This window comes from Argopecten irradians, chromosome 11 (genome assembly GCF_041381155.1).
Source record: "Argopecten irradians isolate NY chromosome 11, Ai_NY, whole genome shotgun sequence".
Lineage (NCBI taxonomy): Eukaryota > Metazoa > Mollusca > Bivalvia > Pectinida > Pectinidae > Argopecten > Argopecten irradians.
In genome coordinates, this window is record NC_091144.1 from 30,646,978 (window position 1) to 30,668,573 (window position 21,596).

The following is a 21,596-nucleotide window of genomic DNA, read 5'->3' on the forward strand; positions in this document are numbered from 1 at the left end:
TAAAAAAAGGCCTCCCTGAGCCTCTGAACTGACCATTATAGCCCCCTCGTCCTCTCTGGCCGTTCCAACCTCCTCGCTGGACCTGTTTTCGTGAAGACAAAACATTGAAAGCTCTATTAGATTCTGAAATGTCTCTCACTCTCTTTGCAAGATCATCCCCAAATAAATTTGAAGTAATCGGCATATCTTTGCCACACAAAGCCTGATAAGACGTCGGGAGGGCCTGTCTCATAAAATATCTACGCCTCACCGACAACATCTGTACAGCATTACCTAGCATCGACAAGGCATCAATACAAAGAGGCCTGAACTTCTCTCGGAAGTCTGCATGATTCATTAGTGCCTCAGTCAACTTCATAACTGGAACCATGCCGTCCGACACAGACTTCTGGGCTTCTTTTAACTGAAAATCCCTCGCCTGTAATGGCCTACCAATTTTACCCCAAATCTCAGGGTTACATCGTGGGACAGTCATATCACCACAATTTGCTGGTGTCGGATATTTCTCCGCCATCTTGGTCACATCGGACGCTTTCCTACACGCAGTGTTTACCAACCTGGCTAATCCCTCGTGAACACTTGGCCCCACCTTCGCATCCCCATAAATGTAGTCGGGGATGGCGAACAAATCCTCCGTAGCGTCCTGCTCTGTAGGTAATATGTCAGAGTAAATATCATCAAAATCCACTACGGATTGTTCATTATTGAGCAGGCCCAACGGGTCCGTCATATCAACAAAATCTGAGTTGTCAATATACTCGTACTCACCATTGGCATTGGCCTGTTTTCCTACGCCGGAACTCGCCCGTTTTACGTCTGCTAATTGCTCCTCCAGAGCCTTCATACGTTTGGCCATAAGCTGAATGTCGCTACCAGCGGCAGCGTCAACATTAACACGTTTCCTAACCCCACGGGGCACAGAAATAGTTGGGGCATCGCCTCCAACGCCGCCATTACTGCTATCCCGAACAACGTTCGGTGACTGCGGCTGCGCAGACTCATTCTCGCTGACATAAGCGACAGGGTCGCTCAAGCCCGAATCTAAATTCGGGAGGGGGTCGGGGAAAAAATCACACCCCTCTGCCTCTGTCTCTCCTGGATGGAGAGATAGATCGTCATCCGAATCATCGGCCTCAAAAGTTACCGATAACGGCAACCGTTTACCGCGAGCTTGCTTGCGACGCATAGTAAACCGTGAGTAATTTAAATAATACAACAAACAGCTGATAAGCTTAGACGTAAACGTCAAATTCAATAAGGAAAGGCTTCAAACTCCGCAAAATTAAAAATTAGAACAAAAACCAAATACACGCGTAGCGTAAGAAGAAACCTTCCCTTCTGGCTTTATGTCCGTCACGCACCCTGACTGACAAAAAAGCGTGTGTCAAGGCTTGGTCATGCCTTTTTATATGGTGACCCCGTGCAGGGTCAGGCACGTGTGGTACCTTATGTTGGATATTTTTTTTTCAACTTTGAACTTCAGTGTCACGCACCCAACAGGTTGACAAGTGCTTATTTAACTAGTAAGCCGTAGGGCTGTTTGCTTGAAAATATACAACATCATTCAAAGCTGGAAGCGTTATTCTTATCTAATCGCTGACAGTTATACTAGAATATCTAATATTTAATGTAATATATTTACATTTTGCCACTGCGACTCCCATAACTCTAATGATAATCATGATCTGCATCATGAGCCAATAAATGCAGCCTAGACTTGGTGTAGTAATATCTATATAAATGAATGCGAGTCTTGTTTACTGACACCATGTTAGTCCGCGCGGGAAAATTGACATTATCGTTGAATGAACCATTTTGGTTATGAAACTTATGAAAAAAATCTTTAAAATGTCTGGATAATTGAGAGTAAACTGACAAGCTATTGAAAACACAATGAAATTTTGTTCTTTTCAATTTTGTATAGGGACTTTATTTTATCACATTGAACTTGGCTGTTGAGGTTAAATGGCTGAAGAGGGAAATTCAAATGCTCACTCGCATTCAAATTATGTTTTACTTTGAATTAGAAAGTAAAATGTAAATATAACTATTAAAGGATTGTTATATTGCTTTTATTGGAGATATAAATGCAATCTGGGTGGTTGATCAATAATCATAAGCGCTATTCTATTTAATCTGCATATCTCCAATAAATGCAATCTAACAATCCTTTAGTTGTTAAATAATCAGATTGCATCGATCATCTGTATAAGAACATGGAAAATACACATTCCGTCGAGTGTCCCTACCAAGATTCGAACCCGGGTCTCCGGCGTGGAAATCTACGGCTCTACCGGCTGAGCCAAAGAAGCATGCTCCGTCAGCTGATAATCAGAGACCGTATTTAACACTATGTACAAACCACACCAACCCTCTCCTTTTACACATCAACCAATCTGTATGTCAGACAAAAAAAGTCATCGTTTTCTTCATGTGCATTCTCTTTAGAAAATATATTGATATTATTAAAATACAGACAAGGCTGTTCACTATAAGGCCATAGTTTGTTTTCTGTTTTCTGAAACCTAAAAGCCAGTGTTTCTCCAAAATTAAGTAACAGAAAGTATGACTTTCTATATTACATATGTTTCTCGGTTCTTAAAACATGAATATGCTTGTTATGCACTCATAGAACCTAAAACCAAACAAGAGGCCCAATGGTCTTAACGGTCATCTGAATACCTTGGCAATATGCTATAGAAAATACATCAGAAATGTTGTCAAGGTAGCCGTCTTCCATTTGGGATCAACCAGAAGTGTAACAACACTTTGTCAGGATCATATCAGGATCATTTCAGGCAGGTTTCAGCCAAATCGCACCGGTAAAACTTGAAAAGAAGTTCAAAATGTGTTTTCAAGGTACGGTTGATGACAAATAAGGAGACACGCAGGTAGGGCGTTAGAATTGTACAATCTGATTAGGTAGAATCAGGTAGGGCGTTAGAATTGTACCTGCTGCCCCTATTGCATGGTCGTAAAAGGCGACTAAATTTAGGATCTATTCTATCTTTCCGAATGCCTCCCTTGGCACCGCCTCATTTTTGGTCTTAAGTTGAACGTTCGCCCCTGTGAGGAAGGCTCTGGGTTCTGTCCACTGGCCGAGACACACCAAAGTCTGTAAAAGTGGTAGTTTCTGCTCCTGCTTAGCTCTCAGCACACAGGGAGTGGGACGACTGGTTCACCCGTTGTCAGTATAATGTGACCGGGTGGGGTGTGTTGCTTGGTGTCTTCGGCGGCATGCTTCAGTGATATAGCACTATAAAAAAGGGCAATAGTTCCACAAGAAGACACAACACGAATATACCGCAGTTTCCCAAAACTAGCACCTCGCACTACATACACGCAATACACCGCATACATGGGAGGCCGTCCTTACATGACCCTAGCTGTTAATAGAACGTTAATTGAATCGAACAAACAAAACACAGATCCTTATAACCACTCCGTTTAATAGAGGATCTGACAATATCCCAAAAGGGGTCACGTCCAGATGACCTTTATACCACGTGTACTTCAGGGCAAATAGAGTTTCTACACCTTACAACATCACTTGAAAACGTCTTTTCGCCCTAGTTTGTTGTGCACTTCGGGCGAGATGACTACATACACGAAGATAATTTCGTCCCCAGTCAAGATGCTGGCAGTGCCAATTTGATTGGCCATATCTAAAGGTCATCTTGACGTGACCCCTAATGGGATGTTCTCAGATCCTCTTATCTAACGTAGTGATAATAAGGATCTGTATTTTAATCATATTGATATATATGAATACAATTTTAGTCAAACAAGAGGACCATGGGTCTTAGCGGTCACCTGAGTTCGGATGCAGAATGAAACTACGACATATAAACACTATGTATTGGCCAATCAGGCCCTTGAAATCAGTCAGTGATTTTACAACTTTTACTTTTTAATATACGGAGAGTTTTTGGCCCTACCCTATTTGTCCCTGGAAGTCCGCGAGGACCGATATCGATATGATAAAACGCTATATCTCAAAGTAATAATTCTAACCAAGTTTGACTCATTTCCTATAAAACCAAGCAAATAATGCTCATAAATGTGTTATTCCAATATAAACTATAATAGATTTGACCCCTTACCCAGGGGAAAGTCTTAGATACCAGAGCCATGAAATTCACACTTTTTGTAAAGGGCCTTAAAAGAGACCATTTAATCTAAGAAGAATATTTGGTTCCATCAAATCTGTGAATTCAGAAGGAGACTTTTGAAATTTTAGCCATTTTGACCCATTTTGGCTCCGCCCTCTGGCCTCTGGGGGTCGCCCATGACCAATATGGATATGATGTTAAATTATCATTAATCGCAGGCTCATAATTCTAAAGTTTGACTCATTTCCCATGAAAGTTGAGCAAATAATGCTAATAATGTGTTTTTCTATATTAACTATTGTAAATTTGACCCCCTCTCCAGGGGGAAACGTGAAACCCAATGGTCATCTATGAATAGTATTTGATTCTACCATTTCTGGAAATTTCGAAGATTTTTGAAGTTTTAGCCTATTTGACCCCTTTTGGCTTTACCCTTCAGTCCCGGGGGGGGGGTGGTTAGCACCATATACTTCATAATTGTGATTGACCTTTGGCCATGAAAGGTGTCTGCAAAATTTTGGTTAAGAATTTTTGGAGAAGAAGTCGAAAAAGTAAAATTGTTTATCGCCATACGACGCATTACGGACAACGACGGACACTTCGTTCCTAATATGACCTAATAAAAGGTAGGTTTAAATAAGGGGGATATTATAGTACATGCAAAAGCTTTATTGGTAGCGATAAAATCTGATTGATAATCCGCATGTGCATGCTTTGAAAATGAAAAGATACATGTGTACTATCTATTATGTTGTCAACTTGTCGACCCATTTTCGTGTTCCAGCCTTTTCTGCTCTTAATTAGATTCATATGATTTATTACTTTTTGGCGATAATAATTATCAAATAATAATCTATTGATTGTTGCATGTGTGCAATATTTTAAAACTAATATGTTTATATTTGAAATATGTGCTATAATCACTCTGGAGTTGTCTGTTTCTTTATTGTCGACGGAATTCATTGTGTAGAAAAAGAAACGAAACAAAAAAGTTTATATTAAAATATATATATATTAACGGACGATATAATAATAACTCGCGTAGTTTGTTTGAAAGACCAAGCGAATTTTAAAGACAGCCACAACACGTCTTAATGGAACAATAAAATATATCCACAGCGCAATGAAAACGACCTTCACACAGAACGAGGAGAAGACGTTATCTTAAATCTGTAGTCCGTTTTGATTTGCAAAAAGATTTTACCGACGAGCTTTAATCAATAAACGCCAAAAATGACAGAATCACAAACTTACATCGACACTCACATCATTTTCAAAGATGTATTGGTGGCTATAAAGTTGCAAGATTTTATTCAAAGGACAAGTGTACCAAGACTTAATTCAATGAAATTATTGTGTGTTATCATTTTGTGTCGTATAACGTGACGCTACCCAAAACGGTAATTTTTTATATATAATATAATTAATGAAGCAGTAATTATTATTGCAAAGGGCAATAACTCCGTAAATAAGCGAAAGTCGAATCAAGCTAATTTTCAAACATATTCGAGATATTTCAAATGTTTGTCTATATGCAAAGTTTCATTAAGCTCCAATCATACTTACTCAAGTTATCATGTTCACAAGATTCAATAATTATAATTCCAAAAAACATTAACTCCATAAGTGACAATTGCAATTGAATCAAACTGATACTCAAACACGATCGTCCAAGATCTTTCCAATGTTAGTTTATATACAAAACTTCATGAAGCTTTGTTTGTTTTGTTAGTTTGATTTAATTAACGTCCTATTAACAGCTAAGCCATGTAAGGACGGCCTCCCATGTATGCAGTGTATTGCATGTATGTAGGGCAAGGTGCGTGTTTTGGGAAACTGCGGTATATTCGTGTTGTGTCTTGTATAGTAAAACTATCGTCCTTTTTATAGTGCTATATCACTGAAGCATACCGCCGAAGACCCGCCGCAACACACCCCACCCAGTAACATTATACTGACAACGGGCGAACCAGTCGTCCCACTTTCTCGCTCACCTGATTTGTTAAGTAATAATCATAAAATTTCTTACACGTTTGGTCCCAACATTTGTAGATGCTACCATTGCAATATGGGTCCTATCCAATACTTACTTTCAGAAATGAAATTGTTTATATGGAAATAGCCAAACTGACACTTTTGGCTCTGCCCTTCGGGCCCCCGAAGGTCAGACCAATGATTTGTACAGTTAGTGGCCCATAAGGATGCCACCAGTCAATTGTTTGTTTAATTCCGACCAGCGGTAATGAAGAAGTCGATTGTTGACGGGCAGACCGACGGACGACTGACGCCACAGTATGTCAGCTCATCATGGTCCTTCGGACCAGGTGAGCTAAAAAAGATGAATTAAACTTAACGATCTTTGATCGTGAATGCCGTATCAGATGAAATTACATTTCGTTTTTCTTTCCGTTCAATGTTTGGCTTAAAATTTAAAAACTTAAGTGGAAGTAGTAATGTAATAAACATCTAGAACCCGTCTAGACATACATCTGGGCCATCTATAGTTATTTACACAAGTTGTATTACTTGTTTCTCAATCCATGTAAAATAAATAAAGTTTATGTTAATATGATATTTGACATAAATCACATAGTGATTTAAAAGTGACAAAACACGTACAGTAGATCAAGTCCAGTCCATGGATGTAACAATATACGACATATTTTCGTTAGGCCTATCCGATTTTTTAAGAAAAGACTAATGACAGGTAGGGCGTTAGAATTGTGCCTGCAGATGCCCCTATTACATAATGAGGCGACTAAATAAAAGATTATGTCTTTCTTTTTAGCTTAGTTTCTTCTTCCCAATGTATCCCTTGACACGAATGTGAGGAAGGCTTTGGGTTCTCTCCCCTGGCCGGGACACACCATAGTCTATCAAAGTGGTAGTTTCTGCTCCGGCTTAGCGCTCATCACAAATGGAGTGGGACGACTGGTTCGCCCGTTGTCAGTATAATGTGACCGGTTAGGGTGTTTCAATTGGTGTCTTTAGCGGCATGCTTCTGTGATAGAGTATTATAAAGAACACGAATACAACACATCCTCCCAGAACACGCACCTCGCAATTCACACACGCAAGACATCATATACATAAGAGGCCAATCTGATTGAAATACAGAACCACTCCGTTATATAAAGGATCTGACAATGTCCCATAGGGGGTCACGTCCAAATGACCTTTATACCACGTGGTCTTCATATAAGATACATTTTCTACATCTTGTCACTTGCCCTGCAGGTAGGGCGTTAGAATTGTACCTGCTGCCCCTATTGCATGATCGTAAAAGGCGACTAAATTTAGGATCTTCTCTTTTCTCTCCTTCCTAACTGACTTTATCTTTCCTAATGCCTCCCTTGGCACCGCCTCACTTTTGGCCTTGAGTTGAGCGTTCGCCCCTGTGAGGAAGGCTCTAGGTTCTGTCCCCTGGCCGAGACACACCAAAGTCTATAAAAGTGGTAGTTTCTGCTCCTGCTTAGCGTTCAGCATACAGGGAGTGGGACGACTGGTTCGCCCGTTGTCAGTATAATGTGACCGGGTGGGGTGTGTTGCTTGGTGTCTTCGGCGGCATGCTTCAGTGATATAGCACTATAAAAAGGGCAACAGTTCCACTATACAAGAAGACACAACACGAACATACTGCAGTCTCCCAGTACACTCACCTCGCACAACATACACGCGGCACACCGCATGCATGGGAGGCCGTCCTTTCATGACCATAGCTGTTAATAGGACGTTAATAAATCAAACAAACAAACAAATAAACATCTTGTCACATCCATTGAAAACGATATTTCGTCCCAGTGTACCGATACAATTAGCTTTATTGTGGTCTCTGGGCGAGATGACTACGTAAACCAAAATAATTCTGACAGTTTTTCAAACTATTTTGTCCCTGAAATTCACTGTCAAAATTTTGCAAGTAGCAATTTGATTGGCCATTTCCAAAGGTGACCCCTGATTTTCTCAGATCATCTTATCAAACGTAGTGATAATAAGGATCTGCATTTTAATCAGATTGATAAGAGGCCGTCCTCAAATTAGCCAAGCTGTTAATAGGAAGTTAATCTATCAAAGATTATTGACTCGATTGTAAGGCTAATTGTTCTATTAACGGATCATTTAATATGCAACAGTTCAATTAAGTGGAGTATTATTGTTTTCTTTTATTCCCAATCCTGACTTACTTTCTTCCTCCCAAAACCTCCCGGGACATCACCTCACTGTTGGCCTTTGGCCGAGTGCTCGTCCATTTGAAAAAGGCTCTTGATTCCAAGACACACCATAGTCTATAAAGTTGTTCTCTCAAAACACGCACTTTTACACATGCAAGACACCATATACATGTGATCGTTTGTTTGCTTGATTAACTAGCATTCTACTAACAGCCAGGGTATTGTAAGGACAGCTTCAATGTATGCGGTGTAGTGTGTATGTAGTGCGATGTGCGTGTTGTGTCGTCTTGTATAGTGGAACTGTTCCCATTTTTATAGTTCTATATCACTGAAGTATGCAGTCAAAGACACCGAGGTAAGCAACACACCCAATCTGGTCACATTATATTGACAAACGGCGGACCAGTAATTCTACTCCATGTATGCAGAGCGCTATACAGCAGCAGAAACTATCATTGTTATAGGCTTTGGTGTGTCTACACATCCAGATGGCAGAGCCTACCTCAGTTAGGTAGTAAGGAAGAATAGAAAAGATAAGATAATGAATTTAGTCGCCTTTCACGATCATGCAATAAAGGCAGCAGGCAAGATTATAACGCCCAAGCTGCAGGGCAATATACACCGGATGTCGTCCTTACATGACCCTTGCTGTTAACATGACGTAAATGTAACCAACCAACCAAACTAATTACCGAATGAATACGCAAATCCATCTGTAGTTGTTATTCTGCACTGTACATTGTGCATACATTCGGTATGCACCGTTTCATTAAAAGTAGAATGTTCAAGTACTATAACGAAAAACTACAAAATGAAGTTGATGTTACGCAAAAAATGATGTCCCTTTCTCTTTGTGACTATGGTGATATTCGCGCACATTCTTATTATTAAAGTCAGGTAAATGTCATGTCGGAACTCTCATTTCTTAAGTTTCATAGCAGACCACCTTTAATCTAAACGACACAACGTTCCCCAATCAATACCATTCAATACTGTAACAACCTTGACCTACCTTGACACGGATTTAACCTTGACATATAATTAGTATCAACTATCTGGAACTGCAACCTCGAATCTGGTATAAAAAGTTATGGATTTTATAAAATGGTTCTTAACCTTCTCGATCATTCGTGATTATGACTTCCAGTTTCCTTGATCGCATTTCATATCTCTTCCGGCCTACTGCAGTTTACCAAGGCGTTGAGAGTAATGATAACATCGCCTAACGTAGAGCAATTTGATTCCAAAAACAGGATATCTGAGAAATGACAAGATCTACCAAATTACTGAAGCAAAACGTTTCCGTTCTGAATACTGGTGTAATTCTCTTAATAGAAAAATATTCTTTGAAAGTGGATCATTAAAATTTCTTTTATGGTAAAATCGCCCGAGGTAAAAAGGTGTCAGTTTAAAAACAATATTATATAACGAATGGAAGTTAAGAGGATAAAGTGTCTTCGTAACATTATTGAGACGATCAGTTTTTAATAATAACCATATAAGTAATTATTTTACATATGTTGTGTGTGTTTTCATTTAATTTAAACGAGTAGTTCAACAGCCTGTTATGTATATTCCGTTTTAAGTGTATGTTATCTGGTTTCGGAGCTGTGCTGTAAAGGTATATACAAGTTTACGTGCTGCCATTTGTTTGTTTTAATAATCAACGGTCTATTCACAACCAGTGTAATGAATTGAGTGTGCGGTGCACGTTTTGGGAGATTGTCTCATTGCGTGGTTCTAATCACGAATGCGATTGTGATCCATGTCGTGTCTCTTCCGCCTGAATATTTTCGGAGTTCAAAAGGTTTCTTTTGACAACGTCTCACTCATTTCCCTTTAAGTGAGACTAACTTAGATTATATTTTCCTGCCCGCGATATACTCCTGCATACTAGACATCTAGGAAGGGCGAGAAGCAATTTATAAAGCAATTAATGAAGAGCTGACTGAACATGTCATCAATGTAAATGCAAGTATGAAAGCAGATGAACATTGCAATAATCTTGTGGATCGAGAATAATCTTGTGGATCTTCAAGCTAACAGTAGAAAGAAACACATACCAGTACACAAGAAAAATATCAATGAACACTGCAAACCGTATATAGATCGTGAGGCAACTGATGTTGTTCGGAAAAAACAGAAGACATGGACAAAATACCTTCATTGCAAAACGAACATTAATTACCAACTTTACAAGATCGTCAGAAAGAATGCTACAACACCACTACGAATATCACAAAGGGGATATGAACGTTCTATTGCAAATAACATAAAGGAAAACCCCAAACGCTTTTGGAACTACGTAAGATCGAAGACTAAAACCAGATCAACAATTACAAGAGTTTTGAAGCCCAATGGTGAATCAACAGAGTCGGATGCAGAAACAGCAGAAGTAATGAATGAATTTTTTGTGAGTGTCTTTGTAGAAGATGAAGTCATAGAATTACTTCCATTTCCCAGCCGAAATTTTACATTCCCTTTAGAAAATATCGAAATTACAGAAGAGTTGGTGTTAACGGCAGCTTCGAAACAGAAATCAAACAAATCACCAGGACCAGACGGAATCCATCCAAAACTGATAGTGGAAACAAAAAACACTGTTACGTTGATAGATTACGACACCTTCATCTTCCTTGACATCTTTATTTGAACTGACTTACGAGATGACGTCACGTCAGACCATTGACTGTGACGTCATAATCACAATAATAATTCAAGACATCCTCGGGGCCGCGGAAAGTTATTAGATATAATAACACATAAAAAGAATATTTATAGTATAAATTTACACAAAGTGATTGATAAAACAATGTCCATTAAAAAGCGTACAATGGTGTGCTTCGCGTTGTGTTTGTTATGTTCACTAGATAATTAAGTTTTTTGTATACGATATTTATAAGTTATTTTGACAATGTCCATGTTTTGATTTTCCCTTCTGCTGCCAATTTTGCTCTTCTTTGGATCCTTGGCGTGCAATTTGTGACATCCTTGATGTTAACCTCCAAAGGGTAGAGTTTGACAATAGGGCGATTTGTTCTTCCGGATGCCGTGTCTACAGTTGCTGCTCTAACAAATCCATCCTTGCCTCTTATCAGTTCTTTGACAATTGCTAATTTCCATTTACCTCTTGTCGAATTGTCATGAATTTGAACAACGTCTCCCTCTTTGATTGTTTGTGTAGCATGTCCGGACTTTTTGTGGAATTCACGCAATGAAGTGACATATTCTTGTTTCCATCTATGCCAGAAATGTTCGATAAGTTGTTGCTTTCTTGAAAATCGTTTTAAAAGTTGATCATGGGAAACGTCCTCTGTAATTTCATCCTCATTAGAACTGCTCTCATCGGGATACGGTAGTCCTTTAAGCTTTCTTCCATACAAAAAATGTGATGGGCAGAGTGGATCTGGATCGTTGACATCTGATGAAATATATGTTAATGGTCGGTCATTAAGAATAGCCTCAAACTCTGTAGTTATTGTTGATTCGTTACATATGCGCGTCCGAGTACTTTCTTTATGCAATCCTTGGTTATCCCAATCAGTCTTTCCCAATATCCACCATACCACGGTGCTCGCTTAGGTATAAATTTCCATACAGTTCCTGCTTGGCAAAGTGCGTCAGTTACGGAAACAGATTGACTTAGTCGTCGAATATTCTCCGCCGCAGAAACGAATGTAGTAGCATTATCTGACATCATAATTTTTGGTAAGGACTTTCGGCTGATAAATCGGCGAAAAGCTCGAAGAAACGATTCTTCGGTTAAGTCAGGTACTATCTCTAAATGGACCGCTCTTGTGTTCGCACACGTAAAAAGGCAAATGTACACCTTTTTGTCTCTTCCGTTTGCTGATTTCACGTGTAGTTCTCCTGTAAAGTCAACTCCAGTAACAGAGAAGGGTTCACTGTCCAGCATCCTATCTTTTGGTAAAGGAGGTGGAGCTGGAGCCAAATATGGTTTTCCAGATACTTTTTTACATGAAACGCATTTTCGTAAAACAGACCTAACTATCTGTCGAGCTGCAAGGATCCATACTCTTTGCCTTAATAGAGTGACAACTGTTCCTGTACCAGCATGGCAGTTTCTTTGGTGAGTGTCTTGTATGAGGAGATGTTTGGATTTATGTTTACCTTTATGGCAATCCTTTATCGTATTGTCGGAATCGACAAAATACTTCCTGGGAATCGAAGTTTTCGTGGTAACGAGTGCTGTATCTACCAAAATATCTATCCATGAAGTTTTTACTTCTTCTGATAGTTTTTCATCCCATGAGAGTCCATCCTTCCAAAGTCTGCATCAGTAATTTTGCGCGAATGGTGACTGGTCCAAGTATGCCTAATGGGTCATAAATTGATGCTGATTGTTTCAAAACTTCACGTTTTGTGGGTAACAGGTGTCGATATCCGCTCTTGCTTTCTCGGCGAAAGCGATAGTGTCCGACACAGGATTCCATCTCATTCCAAGTATCTTAACAACATTGTCGGTGTCATGTACATTCTCATTCTCGGCTGACTTCCGTAAGTTTTTGCTGTTTGATGACCATGACCTCAGATTGAATCCAGCTTGTCTCAGCAAATCTCTTGAACCGCGGAAGTAGTGTAAAGCTTCCTGTTCAGTGTTCACGGATGAAAGTATGTTATCTACATATAGATTTCTTTGTAGATCATTGAACAGTTCTGTCTGACTGCCGTTGAGATGTTTCAGAAGTGTCGCGTTTAGAATGGAGAACACGTGGCGCCGAAGAGTACCGCTTTGAATCTGTAGGTTATCAATGGACTATTGGGGTCTGATGGATCACGAAGCCAGAAAAATCTTGTCACATCTCTGTGTCCTTCATCAAGGTTTACGTTAAGGAATGCCTTTTCAATGTCCATATTCCATATTTCTTCATTCGAAATCTCGCGATGAGTCCTGTAATGTCTTTAAGTTTAGGAGGAGTGGACAGTAGACAGTCGTTTAAAATTGGAGATTCTGAATCTTGATGGTAACTGCAATCGTAAACGATCCTGATTGGTGTAGTCGAGTCTTTTTTCACAGGGTGGTGTGGTATGTAATGTATTTTGTCCCCTGATTTGATGTTGTCATCCGAAACTTTCTCTATGAATCCTCTCTTTTCTTGGTCAGATATATCTCCATTCATCTTCAATAGGTTTGGTTCTCGAGCGAGTCGTTTAACGACATTAATCGTTCTGTTTCTTGTGACAAATTCATTTGTCGGAAGTTCTTGGTGGTCCTCACGCCAGGGCAACTTAGCAATATATCTGTCGTTATTGAAGGATATGGCAGTATTCTGATATTCTTCCATGTAACTCGTAGAACTAGCAGAGTTGTCTGGTGTATCCTTTACTCCAAGAGATTCAATTTTCCAAAACTTTTCTAGGTCAACTTCCTCTTATTTGTGGTTTATCAAAATGTTCATGATCGCAGTATTCATGATTCCCATCGAAGATGAAACAGTTGTTGAGTTTTTGTGTGTGATGATTGGACCGGATAACAGATATCCTAATTTGGACTTGACAGCTGTCGGTCCACTCCAACGAATCACTTTGTGCTGTACTATTGACCAATAGTAGTCTGCTCCAATTAGGAGGTTTATGTTGAATTTCTCATGATGTGTCACTAGGTTAGCTAGCTGTAATCCTCGTAAATAAGGCAACTTTGCAGCGTTAATCTGGGCTTTCATCTCTATTGGCGCGGCTATCTTTGGTAAGATTACTACCTCTATCGGGATTCTCTCTCCGCTGACAGATTCAATGTATATGCGTGCAGTTTTTAGATGACGTATCTGACTTTCACTTCCCCCAAAAGCAACTATTTTCATGTTAATAGTTCCCGTAGTCTCGATATTTAGTTCTTTGGCTAAATCCTCGGTCATGAAAGAATTCTGTGCTCCTTCGTCTAAAAGAATGTTTGCTGTAGCGTGATGAAATTGCGACCATACTGGGGCTATAGCGGTCTTTAATAAAACCTCGGAATGAGATATTATCGTTGTTGAGTGAAGCGCTACGGTTTTCTCCTCCTTGTCAGTACCTTTATTTCCCTCCGATACATAAACCTTAGGATTCGGCGATTGTGGAATTTGGTCATTACATATACTAGTGTGATGTCTTTTCCCGCATTTTCTACACTTGAATTTGGAATGACAGTTACTCACTTTATGTGAACCAAAACAGTTGAAACAAACGTTCTTGGACTTCACAATGTCTATTCGTGCTTTGTAATCGGTGATGTTTGTACATTGGTTAGGTGAGTGCATCTCCCGGCAAAACAAACACGGCTTTCTAGAATTGGCGCTTGTATTCGGTATACCTTGTGTCTTTCCTTTTGTTCCCTTGTTGTCTGAAGTTCCGGTTACAAAATTTGCCGTAGGTATAACTTCCGGTTCAGTTTCTCCCGCTTCCAAAATGCATATTTCCTTCCCGATAGCCTCGCGCAAGGATTTCAACTCCCAATTATCGCCTCCGTTATCTCTAGTGATGTTCTGTCTTACGTTGGGCGGTAGTTTGTTCTTGATTATTGGTATAAGGAGAGACCCAAATGATTCCTCACACTGTCCTAAAGACTCTAAACCTCTGATGTACGACTCCATCTTATCATGAAATGATCTGAGACTACTTGCGTTAAATCGCGGGGCAGGAATATTTATCAAATGTTCCATGTATGCGTTTGTAACTTTGTGGGTCTGTCCAAACCTTTTCAAGAGAATGTCTATAGCTTGTAAATAGCTATTGTTCGTGATAGGAAGACCTTCAATGCACTGTGACGCTTGGCCATGTAATTGTGCTTTTAGATAACTAAATTTTTGAATGTCTGTCAAACAAGTATTGAAATGAATCGTTGACTGGAACGATTCCCAGAATGTTTTCCACTGTAATATATCCCCAGAAAAACCGGGAGACTCAGCTTAGGAAGTTTATGAAATTGAGAAGATACACTTGAACTTGAAGAAAGCTGGTGTCCGCTTAAGTTTGTATTAATTCTGGGGGCAAAGTTCTGTGCGTTGACATTTAGAATTTCATTCTGAGCGTGGTGGTCAATATACTTGAGAATTTCAGCGATTTCACAATCAACTTCAAATATATACTTATCTGAGTTTTCAACTTCATCGGCAATGTCGTCTTCTTCAATTAGGGTAAGTATCTGTTCATCAATTTTCTGGATGTTTGCTTTCTTTTCTTGTACCGATGTCAAGGCTGTGTTGATTCCGATAAAGTCATCGTTTGATTTAAAATCCTCTAATTTTCCTAGCAGCCGTGTTATGGCCCGCTTGTTGCCAGTTCTTATGTTCTTTAGCTTCTGTAGCTCCATTCTTTACGATTGTCACGGCACCAATGTTACATTGATAGATTACGACACCTTCATCTTCCTTTACATCTTTATTTGAACTGACTTACGAGATGACGTCACGTCAGACCATTGACTGTGACGTCATAATCACAATAATAATTCACGACAAACACCCTAGTTAAACCGCTAACTATCATCTTCAAGAAATCAATGGACGAATGAATAGTACCATCTCAATGGACATCTGCTAATGTTTGTCCAATCCACAAAGGGATCAACCAAAAACCCTAACAACTATCGACCAATTAGCCTATCATCAGTGCAATGTAAAATCCTGCAGAGAATCATCCGTGACAATATTGTCGAACATATGACAGCAAATTAACTTTTCTCACCTGATCAACACGGATTAATGTCTGGTAAATAATTCACTACTAAAGTCCTGGAGGTTTTGGAAAATTGGACACAAACATTAGATAATGGTAGTAATGTGGATGTAATATATTTAGACTTCAGCAAAGCGTTCGATAAAGTGTCACATAGGCTACTCCTGCACAAACTAAAGGCATATGGGATCATAGGGAAAATCCTCATAAGGATACGCAAATTCCTATCCAATCTAAACCAAAGAGTAATCATTAACGGTCGGGGAAAGTTCTACAAGCCGGAAAGTCAAGAGCGGAGTACCACAAGGGAGTGTCCTCGGACCTATTTTTTTCTGATTTATGTCAACGATATCCATGAAATCTTTCCTAATGCCTCCCTTGGCACCGCCTCACTTTTGGCCTTGAGTTGAGCGTTCGCCCCTGAGAGGAAGGCTCTGGGTTCTGTCCCCTGGCCGAGACACACCAAAGTCTATAAAAGTGGTAGTTTCTGCTCCTGCTTAGCGTTCAGCATACAGGGAGTGGGACGACTGGTTCGCCCGCTGTCAGTATAATGTGACCGGGTGGGGTGTGTTGCTTGGTGTCTTCGGCGGCATGCTTCAGTGATATAGCACTATAAAAAGGGCAACAGTTCCACTATACAAGAAGACACAACACGAACATACCGCAGTCTCCCAGTACACTCACCTCGCACAACATACACGCAACACACCGCATACATGGGAGGCCGTCCTTACATGACCATAGCTGTTAATAGGACGTTAATAAATCAAACAAACAAACAAACAAACAAAAGTGAACTATGAGTTTAAACTCTTTGCTGACGACACCAAACTATATTCTAAAATCAACAATGCACAAGATTGTCTAGAACTCGAACTGAACATTGACAAGATCACAGACTGGACAGACAAATGGCTTATGAAATTGAATAAAGATAAATGCAAACATGGAAATAGCTAACCTTCCCATAATCAACCAATACTGTATAAAAGGTGGTAGTATAAGAATACCCTTGGAGAAAACGACTACGGAAAAGGATCTTGGGAGTTTTTGTTGACAACAAACTTAAGTTCACCAACCACGTCAACAAACTGTAGCAAAAGCCAACAGCATATTGGGAACTATCTTCAGAACCTTTGTGTATCTTGAAACCAAACATTTACCACACTCTACAAAACTCTTGTCAGACCCCATTTAGAATATTGTTCTGTGATATGGTCTCCATGATTAAAGTAAGACATCAAAGCACTAGAAAATGTCCAGAGAAGATGAACCAAAAGGCTTACTAAACTCAAAAACCTTCCATATCCTGAAAGGATCAGAGCCTTGGGAATTCCAACATTGAAATACAGACGATTAAGGGCAGATATGGTGAAAACCTATAAAGTCCTCAATAAAATAGACATTGCCAACAGTGAAAATATGTTCACCCCAACGAGACACGCCAGACCAAGGGCATACGAAAAAAAACTGTTTAAGAAACCCTTCCGTCTTAACACATCAAAGTATGTTTTTAGAAACAGAATCATTGAGTCCTGGAATTCCCTTCCAAGAGAGGTGGTCAACGCAGAAAACATTAACATCTTTAAGCACAGGCTGAACAACCACTGGAAGAACCACGTCCTGAAATTCCAACCATCAACCTAGTGCAACTACTGATATATATATATATATATATATCTTACTAGAAACTAGGAATACTATTATATATACATATGCTAACGCAATCACACGTATAACTTTATGTAAATTATTTATGTAAATATTATCATATATCTATATAAGCCAAATATCGCTTTTCAACGATATTGGACTGATGAGATACTGATGAGAAGATCTGTTCGCCCTCTTCTGAGAATAACGAAATTGGGTGATATGTACTCTCTATGAAATTAAACGAAATAATATGTTCCGTCAGGCGTACCACAAGGATCCCTATTTGATATATGCCCTAATGCCTATCTCTAATCCGCGTTAATAATATTCCGTTAGGCGTATAACAAGGCTCCGTTCTTGGCCCGTGTTCCCGTTTCCATCGCTTTATCGGTGTTATTTCTTGCAGGCATACTTGAAGGCTGTCCTTAGTACTTTATCTTTCCTTGTCAATCCATGGCTCTGAACCGTGGTTGCAATTAAAAGCATCATTATTTTCTTTTGTTTCAACACAGTTGATGATTTCATTCACAACAAAATGTATCATCTTTACAACATTGAGATGAAATGCGAATATCTGATTGGTCGATGTTAAGGATGCTGCAAATAAAAGAGACTGCATGGATTTTTGACGGATTTTTGTTAGGGTATCTCCTCAATACAAGTATTTCAATATATATATGTATATTTCAATTTATGTACTTGTTTTATTTTGTTGAACAAAATTGTTGATAGGGTATTAAAACAATATAAAAACCGGTGCAAAGGCATTCGGTTGTTAATGTTACAGAAAATGAAAAATATAAATTAGAACCTGAGTTTCTATACTGATTGACTATACTTTAGCATTAAACAATTACGTTCTTTTGTCTGGAGTGGAAAGTAGTTACAAATTGTTATCTACTGATCAAATTATCAAACCGCTCGATAGGCCATATGTTCTGAGAAACACGTAATAACCAAATGTCAGGTCATTACACTGGCTATTCTAAAGAAATCCGGGATACGTAATGGATGTGTAAGACATCAAATCTTGCGGAATGAAGGTCAGAAAAGTTTCGAGTACATGCGACCAGCGGTTATTTACTGCTGTTCGTGGCCGTATTGTACCCAAATCCTATTACACTATCTGTGATAAAGACTAGGCTCCAGATGTATGATGACAGCTTTATAATTACAGCATCTCTCTTGTATTGTTGTAATATCTTAGTAGTTTATGTGATAGAAATGTCGGAAAGGTCTATGCTGGAGTTTTTTCCTTTAAGAGTACACGGCACCGGACAAAATTCGCTATTTTTTTGTGTGATCGTTTTGTTTTATTTCTTTTAAGACCTCTTCAAACTTGCACGTCATTGGTTGACCAGGATATTTGGGATATGTTACCTTGTGTCTTCGGCATCATGCTTCAGTGATATAGCACTATAAAAAGGACAAAAGTTCTACTGTATACGAAGACACAACACGAAGATACCGCAGTCTCGCAAAACACGCACCACACACAACGTACCTTTCACACCGCATACATGGGAGGCCGTCCTTACATGACCCTGGCCGCTTCGATGGAACCTTTGCAATACACATTATTACTTTATAGTAATGTTGCCAGTTTATGTTTTATGTTGATGGGTTTTGAAAGAATAAATGAAAACTGAAGTCATGAAATTGTATATGATATTAAAACATAATTGTGATGTCATCTATTGTTGTTTCGGTACTTTAACACACGGAGTATCGGACCATTACCTGTAACTGTCCTATATGTTACCTTTTACTGTCTTATAAGTGACTCTAATATAAGACAGTCACTTATAAGACAGTAAAAGGTAACTTATGGGAGAGTTACACAATGAGGGTGAGTATGTCTCCGGGCATAATCCCATAATTATGTTAACACACAACACACAACCTGCTGGAATATTCCATAATTTTTAAATCCAAATTACGAATAAAATCCCACATAATGAGGAGACTTTAGTCCTCTATTAATGCAGAATTATTACATATCAACAGAATTTTCTGTATATATCCCATATCGAGTTTTCCTCCATATTATGAATTCACCATTTAACACTTATCACCAGCATTAACTCCAATTTCCGCTTTCTGAAAACCTTGTTTTTGTACATCACTTTTGATTTTAAATTTCCTAATCATCTACACTGTAGTTTTACACTTATTTTGATTCTGTTTCGACAATATTTCCGAATTTCAACTAATTGGCCTGTTGAATGAAATTGCACATGGTATAAATAAATCCCAAGAGAGGTCGAAATTTTAAATCCTCTGAATTCAATGTAAGTTCTGGGGGCACCGACTGTTTGAACTAGCCTGGAAAATCACTATTATATGCAATCATTTTTGCAAGAAGCTTTCAAACATTCATATGTCATTTCTTGACCACATCAGACATTGGACAGAAATGTCCTTTTAGCAATAAAAGTCACTCAAGTCACCTTTATTATATCGCTGAAAGTAATAGCCCTCCATCACTGAAGGTGGACATGGTTAAAGTGAATTTACAGATAGTTGTCCAACCCAAAAGCATGCTTCATGCATTCCGTTCATGAATGCTATTCATCACATATAACACAGGCAAAGGTAATTCTATGTTCCCATTGTCTATATTGGATTTGTCATGGTTGAATGCACATTGGTATAGTTACCTGAGCTCATAGACAAAGGCGAATAACTGGCTTATATTAGAAATAAAAGTGTACTTTATTAACACAAAGACTTGCTATGTTTTAAGTTAGAGATAAGCCTCAAACTGTACAATATGTTGGAGAAAGAACAGATCTCGGCCCTGACGGGCCTCGATACAGTTTTTTCCCCAACATATTGTACAGTTTTCGGCTCGGCTTATCTCCATAGCTGAACATTCATTTATAATCCTATACCTCATAGCCGGTTATTTTCACGGGCTATTTCTTTGCGATTTGAACCTAAAACTGGAGAAAAGAATTTTAGCGGATCAATGTTCTCGCTGGTAAATTTTCAAAATTTTGAAAAGATACGAGCTTTATTTTCAGAAAAAATAATCGTTACTTTTTAGGGAGCATGTATTTTTACTATTTTGAATCTGATTGATAATTCCATGTAGATTTTCAATTGATCTGACATACAAATGTAGGCGGTTTCATGTTACAAATTAACGTACACAGCTGAAGACATTTCTATTTGATTTGTTATAGAATCCAAGATGAAAGACTTGCAAGAAGTTTAAATTTTGAAAAGATACGAGCTTTATTTTCAGAAAAAAATAATCGTTACTTTTTAGGGAGCATGTATTTTTACTATTTTGAATCTGATTGATAATTCCATGTAGATTTTCAATTGATCTGACATACAAATGTAGGCGGTTTCATGTTACAAATTAACGTACACAGCTGAAGACATTTCTATTTGATTTGTTATAGAATCCAAGATGAAAGACTTGCAAGACAGTTAAGTCTTATTTCGATTGTACTTTGAAATTACAAAATTGCCAATAAACAAGATTAATTTCTTTTCTCGTTGTTTTTATCAATGCAACAGGGTTAACTGCCGACTCAAGTGGATATTGAAAATACTTCAGCATGCTAGAAGAATGGATGGAGCTCCTGTAGCTAATACCAATATTGGCATCCGCGCAGACAACGTGGCACTTTTTCCAAGCCTAAAGCGATAAAACACGTGTAAAAGTGCTACTCAATCCTTTGATTCTTGAAGTTTAACATTCATGCAGTCTTGAATAGTATTGCTTACTTTACACAATAGTCTGGTTTAAGGTTTACATTGTAACACGTGACTCATTCATCACATGTATTATTTTATCTGTTGGAAAATAAAAATTAAAAGAAAAAATGTTTACGTATGTTAAAGGCACTGACGCCAGGGTAGAAGTATTTTAAGCATCAATTACTTTTTTTCTACTTGCAAGACAAATTAAATTTTAATTGCAACCACTATTACCTTAATGTGAAATATTTTGATCAAATTGACTTTT

General features: G+C 38.6%; 3 protein-coding genes across 3 annotated transcripts; all 3 read right to left on the reverse strand.

Annotated features, from left to right (window-relative positions):
* Positions 1-11,187: 11,187 nt before the first annotated feature.
* On the reverse strand, positions 11,188-12,200 carry LOC138334552 (uncharacterized). The gene is made up of 2 exons (XM_069283203.1): positions 11,927-12,200; positions 11,188-11,705 (listed from the first exon to the last, which is right to left on the reverse strand). Exons 1-2 carry the CDS (start codon positions 12,198-12,200, stop codon positions 11,188-11,190), a joined length of 792 nt encoding a protein of 263 aa, XP_069139304.1.
* A 450-nt stretch (positions 12,201-12,650) lies between these two features.
* On the reverse strand, positions 12,651-13,590 carry LOC138334553 (uncharacterized). The gene is made up of 2 exons (XM_069283204.1): positions 13,288-13,590; positions 12,651-13,043 (listed from the first exon to the last, which is right to left on the reverse strand). The coding sequence occupies exons 1-2, from the start codon at positions 13,588-13,590 to the stop codon at positions 12,651-12,653; spliced, it is 696 nt and encodes a 231-aa protein (XP_069139305.1).
* An 87-nt stretch (positions 13,591-13,677) lies between these two features.
* On the reverse strand, positions 13,678-14,874 carry LOC138334555 (uncharacterized). The gene has a single exon (XM_069283205.1). The coding sequence runs from the start codon at positions 14,872-14,874 to the stop codon at positions 13,678-13,680; it is 1,197 nt and encodes a 398-aa protein (XP_069139306.1).
* Between the last annotated feature and the right edge of the window lie 6,722 nt (positions 14,875-21,596).

Excerpts from the sequence above, each read along its gene's own strand:
- LOC138334552 (XM_069283203.1), bottom strand. The coding sequence starts at position 12,200 with ATGCTGGACAGTGAACCCTTCTCTGTTACTGGAGTTGACTTTACAGGA. Across the intron at positions 11,706-11,926 it reads GGAGAATATTCGACGACTAA|ATGTCAACGATCCAGATCCA; the intron begins GTCAATCTGTTT and ends ATATTTCATCAG.
- LOC138334553 (XM_069283204.1), bottom strand. The coding sequence starts at position 13,590 with ATGGAAGAATATCAGAATACTGCCATATCCTTCAATAACGACAGATAT. Across the intron at positions 13,044-13,287 it reads CGACTACACCAATCAGGATC|ATTCAAAGCGGTACTCTTCG; the intron begins GTTTACGATTGC and ends GATAACCTACAG.
- LOC138334555 (XM_069283205.1), bottom strand. The coding sequence starts at position 14,874 with ATGGAGTCGTACATCAGAGGTTTAGAGTCTTTAGGACAGTGTGAGGAA.